General features: G+C 37.2%; 2 protein-coding genes across 2 annotated transcripts; both read right to left on the bottom strand.

The window, feature by feature from the left end:
* Window positions 1-8,434: 8,434 nt before the first annotated feature.
* LOC131064284 (mitogen-activated protein kinase kinase 9-like) lies at window positions 8,435-9,952 on the bottom strand. Its single transcript, XM_057998381.2, has one exon. It carries the CDS (start codon window positions 9,843-9,845, stop codon window positions 8,844-8,846), a length of 1,002 nt encoding a protein of 333 aa, XP_057854364.2. The 5' UTR covers window positions 9,846-9,952; the 3' UTR covers window positions 8,435-8,843.
* A 7,809-nt stretch (window positions 9,953-17,761) lies between these two features.
* LOC131064282 (mitogen-activated protein kinase kinase 9) lies at window positions 17,762-19,239 on the bottom strand. The gene has a single exon (XM_057998379.2). The coding sequence runs from the start codon at window positions 19,172-19,174 to the stop codon at window positions 18,155-18,157; it is 1,020 nt and encodes a 339-aa protein (XP_057854362.2). The 5' UTR covers window positions 19,175-19,239; the 3' UTR covers window positions 17,762-18,154.
* Window positions 19,240-19,440: the final 201 nt, after the last annotated feature.

Genomic DNA, 19,440 nt, shown 5'->3' with positions numbered 1-19,440 from the left:
AATGCAGTTTTCTCCTACAAAATGCAAGTATGCATACCTATCAAACATAAAAAGTTTACATCTGATTCTTTTTATGTGGCCATGTAATTCTTTGAACACATATTCCTACAAAACCTTCTAATGCCCCCAAAACCTACAAAACCTTTCCAATGGCTTTTGACAACATCAATTATTCACTGCTCGAGCATATACAACTATCACAGGTATAATATTTTACTTTTATTCCTTCAAATATACTTTGTTCATGATTTTCTATGCTCCAAAACTACTTTAACCCTGTTATTTGTCATTTGTTTTGAGGTTACTAAAACATATGTTTTTTAAATGTACCCTTGGTACATATTAAATCATAGATGACCAATTTCATGTTCTTGTTCTCACTTTTGAACTTATCATTGGTTGTAGCTGAAATGTGTTGTCAATATAAATTATACAAAGTTATACACAAAAAAATCAGTAATATGCTTATTTTGTAAAACATGTCTTGCTCAACCCTCAATTTACTTTGTAACTCTTTTCACAGTAAAATGAATATATTTCTAATCAATTTTAAACTTATACTAATCAAACATTTGTGATCCAATCTAATTTGAAACATCGTCATGGTTGTGCTGCTGCTCCAACATTATATATCTATGCAAACTTTAAGAGCTTTTATTAATGCCATTGTTAGAGGAACTGTGTATTATACCTGTGATAAGTTTTGTTACAAAACTGTCTGTTACATTCAAAACTCACTGCTCCAACATAAACAACTATCTTAGGTATAATATTTACTTTTATTTCCTCGAATATACTCTGTTGATAATTATTTATACTCTAACATTACTTTATCTCAGTTTTATCTAACTTGCCTCTTTGTATGCCAGCTATAATACATTGCCTCTCCACTGCACTCATTGTCAATCAACCGTTCAATACACTTTTTTGTTACAAAATGCAAGTATACATACCTATCAAACATACAAAGTTTGCATTCTCTTCGTTTTATGCGACCATGTAATTCTTTCAAGGCATATTCATTACTCACTAGAAAATTTCTTTTCAGTTTTTCTATCTACATTAATTAATAATCATAGTTCTATTTGCCACACTGGACTTACAGTTGTTTTAGCACATGAGTTGTATATATGTTGAATTTGAGATACTGAACATATATCTTCTTTTTCTTGTAGAGATAGCTATTAACAGAAAACAACATACCCATGCTTCCATTCAGTACCAATTACACGCAAACCGTTTCAAGTCATTTCCAAATTCATAGTTCATATGTTCTTTGCAACTTTACAAAATTAATCCTTCTAATGCCCCCCCTCCTTCAATGCAAGCAAAATCTTTTGACCAACCAAACTAAATCAGTTTTTCTATTTCACCAATATCCTTTCATTTTGTTCCACATATTTTAGGTCATATTTGTTTTACTTTCTTAAAATATTTTAAACTTGCTCATTATAGTTAATTCTACACTGTTCCTATTTCGCCCTCTGCACTTTATTTTATCCCTTCCATTGACATTGTTCAGTTCTTCATCAAATTCAAAAAGCATTACATGGCGACATACACTTTTAAAAGTCTCGTATTCTCCAGGCCTCTACACCTGTAAGTATAAAACTATCTCAGGTATAACACACTTGCAACACATTACCATCCACTTCACTCACTAACTACTTTGTCTTGCTTTAATCTCAGTTACCTCGTTATAACATAGCTACAACCTATTGCCTGTCCACTTCAATCGCTGTCAATCAACTGTTCAATGCAGTTTCTTCCAGCACAATGCAAGTATACATACATATCAAACATTCATAGTTTAGACATATAATTAAATTTTACTGTGAATTCCTTATTATATGTCTTTTACTTAATTTACTTGGATTCTTATTCTGTGCATTTCATTTTATAATATTCTATTTTTAAATATATTAGCTTGCGTCTTCAGCACTAACATCTATATCCACTTTTTTTGCATGCCCTATATGTTGCTATACCAAAAAGCTCACAAACAGGATTGCTAATATATTCCATTGGTTACCTTACACTTTCAAGCCTCAGCTCTCATGCATTGTAAGTTTTCCTTGCACCTTCTTTCCTCTTGCATCATTATTTCTCTTGTCTCGTTATGATACTATACTCCTCTTCTCATTGATTATCAATTGCCTACATTCTCATCCTTGTACAGTTTGTTTTTCTGTCACTGAAATACACAAAATAGGTGCTTTCCATTTCACACGGCTGCAAACTTCACTGGCCACCTCCGTCAACATGATACTTTTACGGTAAACACTCTTCTTTTCAACTCTATTGCTTACACCTTTTTAATTATCATTACATTTCAAAACACTTTGTCTGCAACATGTACTTCATCCATCTATATCACAAACCTATGACTGTGTTGTCCTTACAAAATTTGCAGACAACAAAAAAACAACTTCAAGATGTTTTGAAACTTCACTGCATTCCAGATTTATCGCACTAATTATGTCAGTTACAAATTTCACTTAAATATTTTACATTTCTCTCATTTTCTCTCTTGTTAGCTTTCCCATTTCACTCAAACAATTAATTGCTTTCCAATTCCTTTCCTCCATTTTAAATGCTAGCATTAATTTATTTTCGCTTGTCACTGCAGGAACAATTGTCCTTGGCAAATTTTGTTAATGTAGGCTCCACGATAATTCTTTCCTGCATTCCATTCTTCCTATGCATTTTCTAAGGTCCCTCTTTTCTATTTTTTGCTATTTTTCCACCGCCTAATCTCTACAATTAGCATTTCTTACATCTCCATGTTTTTCACAGCTTTTCATATAAAACACTCTTCTCTACAGGATTGCATGTCATACACACTACAATAATTACAAATTGCCTCTTTGAATTCTATGAAGGTTGTTGTACTTGACAGGGATGACATTCCTCGCCATGATGTGAAAAATGTATGTTGTCTTTTGCCCTTTCTTGTCAGATATTACTTGTTACTCCGATTTTCGCATGTCAAATGTTTTTGGTATTTATTAAATTTTTTTATAGATTATAGTATTATAGTATCAAGTAGAAGTAACACTTGAAAGATTTCTATGTTACAAGTTTTAAACCTCCTTCTACAGTGTAGTTTTAATCTATATTTATTCTATTTTGGCAGGTCATCTATTCACTTTCTAGTTCTGAACAAGAGGTGAGAAAAAAATTTAACTCGTCATTCATTTTAATTTTTGTGCTCACTTCTGTTGATCCATGTATTATAGGTTATACACAAATCTGCAATTTTGATGGGTGTACGTTCAACAAATAACAGTTTTCACAAAGACCTCTAGACATTTCAGGAAATAAATAATTTCACTTGAGAGAAAGTTTTATTTCATGATCCCAGACCTTTTTTTTTGGGGGGGAGGGGGGGAGGGGGGGGGGAACACCACATGACTCAAAAGCATACCTATAACTATGCACTAAGGTGATAAAAACATCAAAGTGCTCTTCTATAAAAAAACATTGCTAAGATTTGAACCTTTAACATTTGGAGTAAGAGCGAAACACCTTGGCTGTTTGGTCTAAGGCTCTATCTTGTGAACAGAAACTAGCTCTAACGTAAAATCTAACCATAGAATGCATTTTTCTCACAAAGATGCCACAGATCCAATAGATTTGAAGATCACTGTATGTAAACTAAACCCCCCCTACCGCCTCACAAAGGCCATTTGCTCAAAAAGATGCCATGCATGATGCATATAGATTTACACAATGGGCATCAATCATTATCTGAAATTAAAGAAGAACAAAATACCACACCAAAATTATTAAATTCTGGTGAAATTTATTAGTACAACAACCTGCTTTTGCCATTGGAGGAGCTTCAAACCCTCAATCCTGAACTCTGTCAAGGTTGTCACAGTTGAAATACATTTGTCACAGATTTATTTTGGCCCAAATGGGTTTTAAGATCAAATCTCAAATTTAAAAATAACTAACCAGTGCTTTGGCAATATCTGTTTAAAAATTCTGCCTCCAAACTTTCTGTCCAAGTTGCAACTCATTCTTTTGAATGGCATGCAATCACCAAAATGAGATCAAAAACACAAACACAAAATACAAAACAAAACACGTTGATCACAAAATCTTGAAAAATAAACCACAAAGAAAAAGCCCATGACTCTGTTACCATGTTGGAAATTGTAATACTTTGGTGATTTATGCATGCATTCGAATGTATTTATGCAAACAAATCCACCATGTGTTTATTTTCATAAGGTGAAATAAATTAACAGACATGTTTAGCATGCAAGCATTATATGGATTTTTACCATAGTATAGTAGTTAAATTTACCACATTCTGAAATATGCAGGCTTTAAAACTGAGCAAGGGTTGTAATTTAAACAAAATTGATTGTGTTAGTTTCATGTTGTTGCTCATCAAGAAGTAAGTTGTTCTAATTTTGGTTTAAACCTTCCATATTTGGTTGACCATAACTTTTGCTATTGCTGACAAATGTAGTTGGTTGCTTTCCTTGCAGTGCAGCTTACTTGGACATAAGCCATTACATATCTTACGACTTTCAGCAGCTCTCTAAATATTTGATTCTTTAAGAAATGTTTTTTAGCATGTAAGAACAGGTTGTTCTGATACATGAAGGTGTTGATAATCATCTGGTCATTAACATTCAATTTGTTTTAGAGGAGTTGTTTAAATCTGGACTCAACCAACAACTATTTAGAATTATTAAGGTTGTGGCACTCACTTTTTTTTAGTTCTGTTTCTCTTCCATTCTTTCTACATTTAATTCATCTATATCACTAACTTCACTTGGTATGGCCTTTAACTTGGTATAATCTTTAACTTGGTATAGTCTTTTAACTGTATATATGAACGTATGGTCTTCATCTTGATATGGTCTTTTAACTACAAAAAGACACCATCAACTTCACACAAGTCACTGTTATGCTTCGCTGAACTGCACTACCTTTAACAGCTGGACCCAATGAATGGCCATAATATGTAAAAGAAAGGCATATAAAGCTTTCTCTTTTAAATCTTATTTCTTTTTCAAGCTGCAAATTTAATACAAGTTTACCTATCTTCTTAAGATTGATGTGCTCAATTTCATAGATTGTTGAAGCTTTTTCTATTTGGGTAAGCATGTTGTATAATTTATGAAATTTTAGCTCGTGCAAAAAACCTTCCCCAATGTTGTTCAATTTTAGTTGTGCTCTCAATTTATTGGGTTCAATTTGAGCAATAATTAACCATTAAGTTATAAATCTTATTAAATTTAAAAAATTTGGTGCTTTCTCCTCACCGTTTCTCAAATTTCTCATTAATTTTTTTTTATTTTGTATACATTCTTATTAATTGTTCTACAATGCATTTTCAAGCAATTTTGGTCAAACACAGGTAAAATAAATTTAACAAATTGATCTTTCCAAATGCTTCTTAAATATTGACAGCTAAATTTGATTAACCGTACTGTGAAAATTTCTATGGATATTTCTGCTTCGAGTCCGATTCATTTACCGCTTTCCAGTCCTCCAATTTTAAAGTTTTGATATTCTTCTCTTTCGTGTTGTTTGTTGACAAATATTGCTGCTTTTTATCCTTCCTTGTTATTTTCAGTGAATAGCTATCCAATCGAAATTTTCATTCGATTGGCAAAAGTCGTTTATTTTTGCATGATGTAATGTTTCACAGTTGTTTGGCTCTTTCAATTTCTGCTCTTCCAATGGTTTTGCTCAGCAAGGATGCTTTCAATTACATTGTAATTATTTTTAGCTCGCCAATTTAGCAAACCGTTGCCTATCGGCTTCCCGTTGTGCGCACAATAGCGTGCAACTGCTAGTTTTATTAATTTAGGAGTTTTGATGTGTAGTATATTGATGATGACAAAAGTTTGAAGACAATTTTGGTGTCCTTTAAGATGATGTTGTCACTTAAGATGATGAAAGACTTTAGCATTTTAGTACAATTTTTTTAGGAATGAAGCTCAAGAATACCAATAAAATAATAGTGAAAAAAACACAAATCTAAAAATCTAGTGCTTGGTTTTTTTCAATTTTATAAACCTTAATTTATGTGATCATGGTATTTCAATTTTCAATAACGTGAGTGTATTATAGCCAAAACAATTCATTTAGACACATTTTTGTATTTTTGAAATACTGATCTTTTGTAATTATTTCTACTTTTCAATAAAATAAATATATCATTATAACTAAAGCTATTTGTAAAATGTTGATCTTTTTGTTATTGAATTTGATAAATAAAATCATATCCTCTGTATGTGACATTATGTCAAATGTCCCATTCTATATGAAACGTGAAAAAGATGAGAAGGTCTCAATAGTAAATGCCAAGTGCAGACAGCTCAGTTTGTTCAAGTCCGTCCAGAGCTTTCTTGTTTTCCACGAAATAACATTGAAGTGTCCAGAGCGATTGTCGGAGAGTGAGTAGACACCATTGGTGATGGCGTGGTGGGCGTCACTCATGAACTCATGACTGTCACTTCAATTCCAAGTTTAGTGGGTTCACTATTAATATATAGGAGCCATTTTCAACTTCAACCCCAAGCTCTAATTGCATAATGATTATAACTTCCACCATAGCTCTGTGGATCGAATCTCAGGGGGCTCATGTAGGGATCCATTGTGTGTAGTAGAATCATGTTCACCCAAAAGTCTGCAATCTTGATTTGCTGGGAATTCTTGCTAATCAAGAGATTGGAGGGCTTAATGTCTTTCTCGCTTTTAAGGCATTTTGCTCCTCCATCATTTGGTGTGCAACTTTAGTCAGAAAGGACTCGCTCATTTTCTCTTGTGCTTTAGGAAATCAGCAAGGGAGCCACCATCCAGGTTTTTCAGCACAAATTTAAAGTTCCTTCCTGGTGAGGAAAATGCCCTCACGTTTTAAAATGTCCATCTCCCTAGTGATGTGGGAAGTGAGGGAGGAATTGAAGTCCAGGGCATGGAAGGAAGGGGATTTGGCGTGGAGGGTTTTGTACACAGTGGCCCAGCCTTCCCATTCTTTACAGATCTCACAACTTTTCTCGCCCTTTGTGAAAGGTGCCTGCGGCGGTTCTGGATGAGGGAGAGGCAGAGGAGCTCTTTGAAGCTTCAAACCTGGATTTCACTCTTTCTTTGATGCTAATGATTTTTCTCTTCTACCAGGTCAAGAAAACTGAAAAGTAGTTGGCTCTGCTGAGACGTGACTAAGATGGGACATTCTCAGGAAATTCTGTTCCTACACTGTGAAATGTGAGCTTTCTTCTGTCCTGAAATCCATGGATCGAGGCTTCCTTTGCCGGTCTGTTATAGCACAAGAGACATAGGAGTGAGTCCTTCCTGGCTAAGGTTGTCTGTCCAGTGACGGAGGGGTTGAAATACCTTGGCAGCGGGAGGATTGTTGGAGAGAAATTAAGCCCTTCAATCTCTTGATTCGCAAGAAATCCCTGCAAATGCAATTCCAGAGTTTGGAGTGAGCAGGATTGTAACACACACTGGAGATCCCTGCTGCAATTCCTATGTGGGAAATTGTGCTTACAATGAACTCCGGGAGATTTGATCGACAGAACTATTGTGGAAGTTATGATGGTTATCCAGGAGATATCTGGAGCTTGGGATAGAATGAATGTCTTCTGTAAATCCAAATGTGAACCAAAGAGAGTCCTCCAATGTCTTCTGATTTAATTGTTGAACCCAATTATGTTTTAAAATAATTATATAGAAAAATGTGTATATTTTATATTATCAAAAGCTAAAATGAAGTGGGTGTCAGTGTATGTTATGATATGTATAAATGTTTAGATAAGCATGTATGTTTTTTCTTGGTTATGGAATGAGATGGATCTTTGAGGAGTTGGTCAAGATGTACACATCATTAAATGTTTAGATAAGCATGTATGTTTTTTCTTGGTTATAGAATGAGATGTATCCTTGAGGAGTTGGTCAATATGTACACATCATTAAATGTTTAGATAAGCATGTATGTTTTTTCTTGGTTATAGAATGAGATGTATCCTTGAGGAGTTGGTCAAGATGTACACATCATTAAATGTTTAGATAAGCATGTATGTTTTTTCTTGGTTATGGAATGAGATGTATCCTTGAGGAGTTAGTCAAGACGTACACATTATTACACTTTTTTTGATGGAGGTCTAGACCTGCGAGCACGATACTGGCCTCATCCCTTATGATGTTGCACTCAAGGACCCATTGACTACATCATTACGCTTTTATACTTAAAAATATATAATATTTAACCAAAAAAATTAAGGGTTTAAGATCAGGTACTTTCCCTTTCTAGATTACCATTCATTACAATTTTTAAAAACCATTTTGAAATTGTTTATAAAGATAACAATAAATAAAATGTCCCATCAAAATTTGAATTTGATAATCTTAAAATCATATTTTACTATAAATTTGAAAAATATCACATAAAATCATTACAGAACGATTAAAAAAATAGATTGTAATGAATATCTGAATGACCATATATTTTTACATGTCCATATATTTTTACATTTGACAACTATCACAAAATATTGGCTTAACAGGCACTATTGAGTGTCAAAATTAGGCCGCGTTCAATTCCATGATGACCAGAAAGGGGAACACCCTACCCCTGTGTAAGAATAGCATAAGAAGGTTCAGGGGGTTGCCCGCTCCGAAAGAGGGTGTGCAGGATAGCTTCTGCCGGATCACTTGCACGCTTTACCCATTTTTAAACTCAACTGTGCCCCAGAAAACATTTCTGTTGCAACCTTTTGATTTTACCCTTTTTAGGCTTTATCCTGTTCGACCGAAGGAATGCAATGGTGGTTTAAAGCTTGTTCAATCCACTCTCCCTGAAATTTATACAGAATTCACACATTTTGTGAGATGTTGAGGGACTGGAGGGGCACTGTAAGATTGCAGGGTTGCTGAAATTGTGAAGTCCTGTTGAGGAATGGATGGTTGAGAAGCTGCGAGGCCGTCCATCTTTTGCCTGCGTCCTTTTGAAGACAACATCTGATAAAACTTTGGAATTCCGCAGATGCACTGGCGGGTGCAGAGGGAGGCTCTCCAAAACATATGGCACACATCAGCGCAGGCCAATCCGGCTGCTCTCCGGCTGCTACAAACGGAAAATGACCCACATAGCATTCCAACAGTGTCAATCCCAAACTCCAGATATCCCCTGCATATCCATTATATCTCCCACCATAGCTCTGTGGATCGAATCTCTCGGGGCTCATGTAAGCACATGTTCCCACATAGGAATTGCAGCAGGAATCTATGTTGTGTGATACAATCCTACTCACCCCAAAGTCTGCAATTTTAATTCGCTGGTAATTCTTGCTAACCAAGAGATTGGCGGGCTTGATGTCTCTGTGAACAATCCGCTCTGTATGAAGGTATTTCAATCCTTCCAGTACTTGCCGGGCAACCTTAGCCAGGCAGGACTCGCTAATCCTTTTCCTGTGCTTTAACAGATCAGCAAGGGAGCCTCCATCCATGTATTCCAGCACAAAATTCATGTTCCCTCCCTCGTGGAAGACACCCTCACATTTGACAATGTAGGGAGAATCGATTTTCCTAAGGATGTCCATCTCCCTGGTGATGTTGGAAGTGAGGGACGGCTCATGGTCCAGGCGGATAACTTTTAGGGCATAGTAAGTGGAGGATTTGGGGTGGATGACCTTGTGCACCATGCCCGCGCTACCATGCCCGAGCTTTCCCACTCTTTCCAAATCACAGAGCATCTGTATGCCCTGTCTTGAAGATGCCTTCGGCGGTTCTGGAAGAGGAAGAGGCAGAGGAAGAGGGGCTCTTTGGTGTTGTGCAGGGATTGGAAGCTTCAATCCTAACCTTTTCTTTGATGCCATCGTACTAATGATTCTTCTGGTCTATTAGAGATGGAGAAAACAATTTGGGACTGGGTGCGGGCGAGAAAGATTGCAAGAGGGACGTTATTTTAAAGATTGTAGGGGCGAGGTATTATAGAGATGAGAGGCAGGGAAGAAAGTAGATGGGGAGAGGCGGCGGCAAAGGAGGGTCCGACGAAGTAGCCGGTGTTGTCGCAAGTGAAGGCATGCAACTTGTCTAGAACGACTTGACGTGATGAAGATGACGTTGCATGGGCAGTGGGCGGAAAGTTAGATAAGACTCATGAAAGTGAGATGGAGTCGAAATCGGGGGTTCCGGGGTCCCGGGAACATGACTTCACATTATCAAGTGGCTCGTCTTACGTGTTTTGGAGGGATCTTGGCCGTTGGGAATCGGAAGTTCCAAGAAAAAATTGGAGGATAAGGAAGTCATGGGACTAAATTCATTATCCGCGTGCAAATATGAAGAGTAAACAAGTTGCCTGATTTAACCTTTTTTTTGGGGACATTGGACAGATGCATTGCATGGATGGGTTTTAAGAAACGGTGGGGCACGTGTGTGAGTTATCTACTAAGATTGTACAAGACAACGTCACAATGAAAATTAATGAGAATGATGTTTGTAATTTTAGCCACATGTGTTAGTTGAGTTAATTATTAAGAATGTATTGCTTTTTTAATCATATGTGCGAGATGAGTTAAGTATTGAGAATGGTATTGTATTTTTAAGCATATGTATGAGTCTATTGTACAAGATAATTAATAATGAAAATCATTGAAAATAGTATTGTATTTTTTATTCATGTTGTTTATGATATGTCAATCATTATTTTTAGTTTTGTGGACATTAAAGTTTATACATTTATTCAATCAAAAGTCTTTAAATATGTAAAATCTGTTAAATCACAATATTTTGTTATCATACAAAGTTGTTGTTCTTTAATGTGTGGGCAATGATTAGAAATAGTTTAAAAGAGTTTATCCTCTTCTAAGAGTTTAAATAATAGTTGTATTGCAGAAAGGTGTAGTGGATGTATGATTGAGATGTAATACATGTTAAGTGGATTATTTAAAATTTAGATGAAGAAATTCTTGTTAATTATTATTGGGGAAATGTGCTTGAATAAAAATGCGTGACAATAAAAATTAGGTAGTTGTTGAATTATATCCATTTCAAATAGTGATCAAATATTCTTTTGTCAATTTTTATTAACACACATTTAATAAAGAAAAATCATGTTTTAGTAATATGGGAGATATAGTTAATTGAATGAATAATAATCAAATAAGTAGTCTATACTTATACTACAGTAAAAATATGGTTTGCACAGTGTGAAGGGTAGAGAATACTATGAATTTTAGAAATATTCCTAAAGTCCCAAGTAAACTTGCCAAATTTCCGTAGATTTTCCTTACTATGGGATTGCCAGCTAACCTATCATAAATATAGTATTCAATTAAAACAATGCAATTAGAAAATTTCATCAATCTTCTAGAAATAAAGTAAATAAATTTAATTTTTACACCCATTGTTAGGACAATCAGTCAATAGGAAAAGAAAAAAAATGATTTTGTTTAAATTATTTAATTACAAACAGATGTTATAACTATATAATATAGATGTAAGATATGATATAACAACAAAAAGTCAACAAGTAATCAAATTTAGAGATAAATCAACAAATGGTACATTAGAGACTAAATAAGGGTGATTAAGATAAGATGAAAAGAGGATCACACAATGAATCACAAAATCCTAAAGAAGGAATACCAATAAGTTATAATCAAAGGGGATCCAGATTCTCCTAAGATGGAGAAAAAGTAAAATATGTACTCAAAGAATTAAATTTAAAAAGTCTAATAAAAGAAAGATAAAGCCCTTTGGTTTGAATTTTAAACATTTCCAAATTCATCAATCAAAATCATCTCGGTTAATTTTACAACCATAGGCGTGATCTAAAATGACACCGAATAATAGTGTAACGCTTCTCTGATCAATCAAAATCATCTTGGTTAATAGTGTAAAGCCCTCTGGTTTGAATTTTAAACATTTCCAAATTCATCAATCAAAATCATCTCGATTAATTTTACAACCATAAACGTGATTTAAAATGACACCGAATAATAGTGTAACGCTTCTCTGATCATGTCCAGAAACAAAGGAGCGTTATTATTGGCTTTTTCGGTAATAGAACGCAATTAAGATAGGGCAATACGCCTCCACCGCCACTGCCACCAGTCTTGGATTGGGCCCTCACTGACGGTAATATTCCTACTGTCTAACTCTTTGCCATTTATGGCCTTGATGGCATCCATCATAGCCTATTGAAAGTGAGGCGGATCGATCAGTTGTGACTTCGTTTTGGTGCATAACCGGTTTAAATTCAATAACGCCCTGCCCGGACACCTCACCACTTCATCATTGATTCTAGATTTTTGTCGCCCACTTTCATCAACCAATCTTCTGTTTGAATTCCACAATCCTCCGACATCAGTGCTACTCCTATTCGGAATACATCCTGCGACAGGAACCTTCGACCTACAGTTTCTCGCTTCATCACCCTTCGATCCTCCCTCGTCCAAACCATTCTTTTTACTCTTAACTGGTGGCAAATTGACGATTCCAGAATGGATACAAGGAAGAGCGGAGGAAGTGGAATCGTAGGGAGATGATTTCAGCATGGGAGAGCGACTCTTCCTCTTCGCATCACACGAAGAATCAAACAAAGAATCCTCCATGGCACAAAGCGGTGAAGACTGGGAGCAATCGAGGGAAACAACCGAGTCCCCTTTAGACACCAGCATGAATTTAACTGTAGACTGCTCCTTATCCACGTGGGCATTAGCATCGGTGGAACCAACCGGAGAAAAAAAAATTTCTTTCCCTTTTGATAAGAATTCCATGCAGAGGTGGGCGACAGTGGGATTTGAATGCCCAATATGCCACTACTGAACCTAGGGATGGAGGCCGGATCTTCGGCTTCTTCGAGCGCATATAGACAGCGGTTGGTGTCACACCCCATAACGCCCTTCTGGTTTCTTGGTGCATTAGGATCACCAAAAACATCAGGATCCACTTGTGATCTACTATCTCCAGAAACTGCCAAAGCACCAGCGACACTGACTACATTATCCCCTTTGTGGGTGGCCTCTATTGCTAACAGGGTAGCCTCCTTTTCATCCACATCCATCAAATCAGGGTGGGGAACAATATCTCCCTTCTCTGTCTGTGACACCTTAAATCACTTGGAGTGTTTCCCATTGTCCTTCACTCATGTCAAAGACCTCTTCTGCTGCAAACCAAAAAGCCATCTTTCATCTTGCACTTCTTCATCCAAGTCCATAGGCTTGTAGGCTTCTATGAAATTATCTGTGCAAATGTTTTCATCAACATGGGAGCGCCTCTTTATTTTTTCCAAGACCATGCCATCTGTAGAGCTTTCTGAAGCCAAAATTTATCCCAGGCCTCCTTTATCTACTACCTCACTCCAATATGCACCCTCCTCATCCCGAGAGTCGATAGTAGATTCAACTTGGGTCTTCGATGGCATACACTCTTCATCCCGCAATCTCTTGAGTTCATCTTCAACAACAATCTCTTTTCTAGCATCTTTCTGCTAATAAATTCCAACGTCTATACAAGGACTATCACGATGTTCAACCTTCACCACCCGAATGCCAATAACTTCCCGATCATTAACAGTTTGGTCAATAAGTACCAAGGCTGGCTCAAGAGGAGAGAAAATGAGAATCCCAACATCCTTTTCTTTTGCTAGATTCTCCTCTTCAACTGAGTCCCCCTCTTTCTTCCAGCCATCCCACCAATATACGCAGCGCTTGAAGCATAGTTTTACATGGAACGTAAAATTGCCATAGAAGTTATAAGTTTTACCTTCTCCTTCTTCCTCCATCTCTGCTCAAGACAACATGGCTTTTATACCAATTGTAAAGATTAAAATGAGCAGAGAAAACAATAACAAAAATAAAATAAAGCAATAACAAGAGACATCACATGATTTATCGTGGTTCAGAAAATTTGCCTACATCCACACTCAAAGCAGGGAATCACTTCATTAATCAACTCTCATACATGGGCTGCACACATCCATTATATAATCATATTCAAATATGAAATGAACAGTTGGGAGAACGCAAATGGTCATGTGACCGTTGTGCTTCACATTCCCAACATAATCTATGTTGTGTGATACAATCCTGCTCACTCCAAAGACTGTAATTTTAATTCACGACTAATTCTTGCTAATCAAGAGATTGGCAGGCTTAATGTCTCTATGAACAATCCACTCTCTATGAAGGTATTTCAATCCCTCCAATACTTGTCGGGCAACCTTAGCTAGGCAGGAATCGCTGATCCTTTTCCTGTGCTTTAACATATCAACAAGGGAGCCTCCATCCATGTATTCTAACACAAAATTCATGTTCCCTCCCTCGTGGAAGACACCCTCACATTTCACAATGTAGGGAGAATCGATTCTCCTAAGGATGTCCATCTCCCTGATGATGTGGGAAGTGAGGGAGGGCTCATGATCCAGGCGGATAACTTTTAGGGCATAACAAGTGGTGGATTTGCGGTGGAGGACCTTGTACACAATGCCTCCGCTACCATGCCCGAGCTTTCCCACTCTTTCCAAATTAGAGAACTTCTCTATGCGCTGTGTTGAATATACTTGCGACGGTTCTGGAAGAGGGAGAGGCAGACGCAGAGGCAAAGGAAGAGGAAGAGGGGCTCTTTGGTGTTGTGCAGGAATTGGAAGCTTCCATCCTAACTGTTTCTTTGATGCCATCGTACTAATGATTCTTCTCGTTTATTAGAGATGGAGAAAAGTAAATTGGATTCGGTGCTGGTGAGAGAGATTGTTGGAGGGACGTTACTATAAAGATGAGAGGCAGGGAAGTGTCTTGAAGAGAAAGTGGATGGAAAGAGGAGGAAGAGAAGGAAGCGCCGACGAAGGAGATGATGAAGATGACGTTGATAAAATAATGTTAACAGTGGTTGCATACAATTCAACATTGTAATAGCACCTATGTGTGTGTGGGGTTTTATACAGTCTACAATAGTATACTGTGCTTTCCTAATTCTCTACAATTGACGGATGTACACAATAAAGCAAAGCACAAGACCCACAACATATATATATATATATATATATATATAAATTATAATAGGTACAGCAAGGAAGAACATCATAGTACTGATCTATCAATTGTATATATCAAAAACAACTATGGAGAGTATCAAGATTGCTTAAAACATCAAAATATGATCGAAATAAGAACTAAACCCATCAGCCCCTCCCAACACAACTGTAACTATCATCTACCCATGCAACCCACCCGTCTGGATTATTATTCCACTTAAGGATCTTGTCACCAAGCTCAAAAACAACTGTTGGATCAATTAACTCTTCAATAGTGTGTATAGGAAGAGGGCAAACAGTCAGCTCCTGAATGTCATTATTATGATCCTTCAGATTGGGAATGGAGACAAGAGGAGTGGCAGCAATAGGAGGTGGGGATTTGGTCTGCCTGGCCATCCTACATTTGAGGTCATTCATTTTCCTTTATCCTATCGCTTTGTTCCAAAAGCTTCTTCAAGGCATTGCTGACATCCTCTTTTTCTTGGACTGATCTATTCATTATAAAACCATGTTCAATTTCTGACCTCACCATTATGGTCGAACCTTCATAGACAAGTAGACTCATTAAGACTCCTAACAATGATATATTTAACGATATATATATATATATATATAGGTTGGGTTTTATATAGTCTACAATACTATGCTTTCCTATTTTTGTATAAGGAAAAATAAGGTCAACAATGGCTGCAAAACATACAAGGCAGTATTGTTATAACACCATTCTAAAGAGAAATCTGAAATGTCAGATTATAATCCTCATCAATATAGATTTCCTCTTTACGGTCTTTCCATAGTTATCAAAATGACCGTTCAGTAAGAGATAATTTGAAACCCCCAATCCAATAGGTTGCAGTTCATATGCAAATCATTTCATTCATTTTTTTCAAAGAGAGAGTGTGAAGGGATTATGTTTGAATAAATCACTACTTAGTCGTCGGGAAGAAGAAACAAAGATAGAAAACCTAGAAAACCCTAGAATGCAAATGAATAATGACGTGTGCAACAGGATTGAGCCCGAAAACCCTAATGGGTATCTTGAAACAATATTGCAGAGCAGTATTAATTATTATGCCTGCCCTGAAACAAAATAGGTTGCAGTTCGTATGCAAATCATTTCATTCATTTTTTCAGAGAGAGTGTGAGGGGATTGTGTTTGAATAAATCGCTGCTTAGTCGCCAAGGAGAAGAAACCAAGCTAGAAAACCCTAATGCAAATGAATAAAATAGATAGAAAACTCTAATGCAAATGAATAACGACATGCAACAGGAGTGAGCCCAAAAGCTAGAAAACCCTAATGGGTTATCTTGAAACAAAATTGTAGAGGATTATCAATTATTATGCATGCCTTGAAAAAAAATAGGTTGTAGTTCATATGCAAATCATTTCATTCATTTTTTTCAGAGAGAGTGTGGGGATTGTGTTTAAATAAATCACTGCTTAGTTGCTGGGAAGAAGAAACCAAGTTAGAAAACCTAGGAAACCCTAATGCAAATCAATAAAATAGCTAGAAAACCCTAATGCAAATGAATAACGACGTGCAACAGGAGTGAGCCTGAAAGTTAGAAAACAGTAATGAAAGATCAAAAACCCTAATGGGTTATCTTGAAACAAAATTGCAGAGGATTATTAATTATTATGCCTGCCTTAAAACAAAATTGCAGAGGAATATGAAAACAAAGCCTAACCGCTACAAATTTTGTTAACAATAGAAAAGATTCGTAGGTGATCAAAATATAAAACCTCCACCCGTTGTAATGCCTTCAACAAATGCTTTGTAGGCGGTCAAACAAAAACTAACCGAAAACTTGCAGATGCTCCATAGGCGATTAAACAAAAGCTAACCGAAAACTTGCAGATGCTTCGTAGGCGGTGAAACAGAAGGTAATTGAAAACTTGCAGTGATAATAATTTAAGCACACCAAAACCGTCCAGTCAGCGACCGTCGCACACAACCACCCACCGAAACCTTAATGAGCTGAAAACTTGAACACTTAAAACTATGCACACGGAAATGACAAACGGAAACCAAAACATAAGGCCTCGCATTAGGGTTGAGCGATTTGATTGAGATGTGTGCAGGTGAGGACACATGTCACAATCAACGACAACAAGCATGAAATAGCTTTTAAAACCCGATCGCCTGAAAAACTTAGCGGTCGTCAACGCCGGAAGACTCACCCACTCACGGAAACAACCCTCCATCGTCGTCGGTGCTGGAAGACTCACCCACTGACAAAAACAACCCTCCACCATCGTTGGCGCTGGAAGGTTGACAGTTTCCCGAGCAAAAGCCCGCACTAAAGCCTATCGGCTTAAATATTTGAGAAAATGGAAGTGGGTGTCAGTGTATATTATGATATGTATAAATGTTTAAATAAGTACATATGCTTTTTCTTAGTTATGAAATGAGATGTACCTTTGAGGAGTTGGTCAAGATCTACACATCATTACACTTAAGATGATATGTTTAAATAATGAGCTTTATGTTAAAAAATATAAGATATTTAACCAAAAAATTAAGAGTTTAAAGTGTACTTTCCCTTTCTAGATTACCATTCATTACAATTTTTAAAAGCCATTTTGAAATTGTTTATAAAGATTATAATAAGTGAAATGTCCCATCAAAATTTGAATTTGATAATCTTAAGATCATATTTTACCATAAAATTTTAAAAAATATCACATAAAACCATTACAAAACGATTAAAAAAATAGAAATTTTAAAAATATCACATGAAACCATTAGAGAAGGATTAAAAAATAAGATTGTAATGAATATCTAAATGACCATATATTTTTACATTTGAAAGACAACTATCACAAAATATTGGCTCAACAGGCACTATTGAGTGTCAAAATTAGACCGCGTTCAATTCCATGGTGACCAGAAAGGGGAACACCTGACCCCTGTGTAAGAATAGCATAACAAGGTTCAGGAGTTTGCTCGCTCCGAAAGGGTGTGCAGGATAGCTTCTGCCAGATCACTTGCACGGTTTATCCCTTTTTAAACTCAACTATGCACCAGACAAAATTTCTGTTGCGACCTGTGGATTTTACCCTTTTTAGGCTTTATCCTGTTCGACCGAAGGAATGCAATGGTGGTTTAAAGCTTTTTCAATCCAGTTTCCCTGAAATCTATACAGAATTCACACATTCTGTGAGATGCTGAGGGACTGGAAAGGCACTGTAAGATTGCAGGGTTGCTGAAATTGTGGAGTCCTGTTGAGGAATGGATGCTTCAGAAGCTGCGAGGCCGTCCATCTTTTGCCTGCGTCCTTTTGTAGACAACATCTGATAAAACTTTGGAATTCCGCAGATGCACTGGCGGGTGCAGAGGGCGGCTCTCCAAAACATATTGCACACATCAGTGCAGGCCAATCCGGCTGCTCTCCGGCTGCTACAAACGGAAAATGACCCACATAGCATTCCAACAGTGTCAATCCCAAACTCCAGATATCCCCTGCATACCCATTATATCTCCCACCATAGCTCTGTGGATCAAATCTCTCGGGGCTCATGTAAGCACATGTTCCCACATAGGAATTGCAGCAGGAATCTATGTTGTGTGATACAATCCTACTCACCCCAAAGTCTGCAATTTTAATTCGCTGGTAATTCTTGCTAACCAAGAGATTGGCGGGCTTGATGTCTCTGTGAACAATCCGCTCTGTATGAAGGTATTTCAATCCCTCCAGTACTTGCCGGGCAACCTTAGCCAGGCAGGACTCGCTAATCCTTTCCCTGTGCTTTAACAGATCAGCAAGGGAGCCTCCATCCATGTATTCCAGCACAAAATTCATGTTCCCTCCCTCGTGGAAGACACCCTCACATTTGACAATGTAGGGAGAGTCGATTTTCCTAAGTATGTCCATCTCCCTGGTGATGTGGGAAGTGAGGGAGGGCTCATGGTCCATGCGGATAACTTTTAGGGCATAGCAAGTGGAGGATTTGGGATGGAGGACCTTGTACACCATGCCTGCGCTACCATGCCTGAGCTTTCCCACTCTTTCCAAATCAGACAGCTTCTCTACACCCTGTCTTGAAGATACCTTCGGCGGCTCTGGAAGAGGGAGAGGGAGAGGGAGAGGGAGAGGCAGAGGAAGAGGCGCTCTTTGGTGTTGTGGAGGGATTGGAAGCTTCAATCCTAATCTTTTCTTTGATGCCATCGTACTAATAATGATTCTTCTCGTTTATCAGAGATGGAAAAAGGTCGTTGATCCTTGGAGCTGCTGAGACAGATTGTTGGAGGGACGTTATTATAAAGATGAGAGGCAGGGGAGCGTCCTGAAGAGAAAGTGGATGGAAAGAGGAGGAAGAGAAGAAGCGCAGACGAAGCAGCCAGTTTTGTCGTATGTGAAGGCAGGCAACTTGTCTCAACCAATGTGACGTGATGAAGATGACGTTGACGTTGACGTTGCATGGGTAGTGGGGT

Source organism: Cryptomeria japonica, chromosome 2, assembly GCF_030272615.1.
Source record: "Cryptomeria japonica chromosome 2, Sugi_1.0, whole genome shotgun sequence".
Lineage (NCBI taxonomy): Eukaryota > Viridiplantae > Streptophyta > Pinopsida > Cupressales > Cupressaceae > Cryptomeria > Cryptomeria japonica.
The sequence above is the reverse complement of the archived record's forward strand: the minus strand, read 5'-3'. Positions and strand labels throughout refer to the sequence as shown.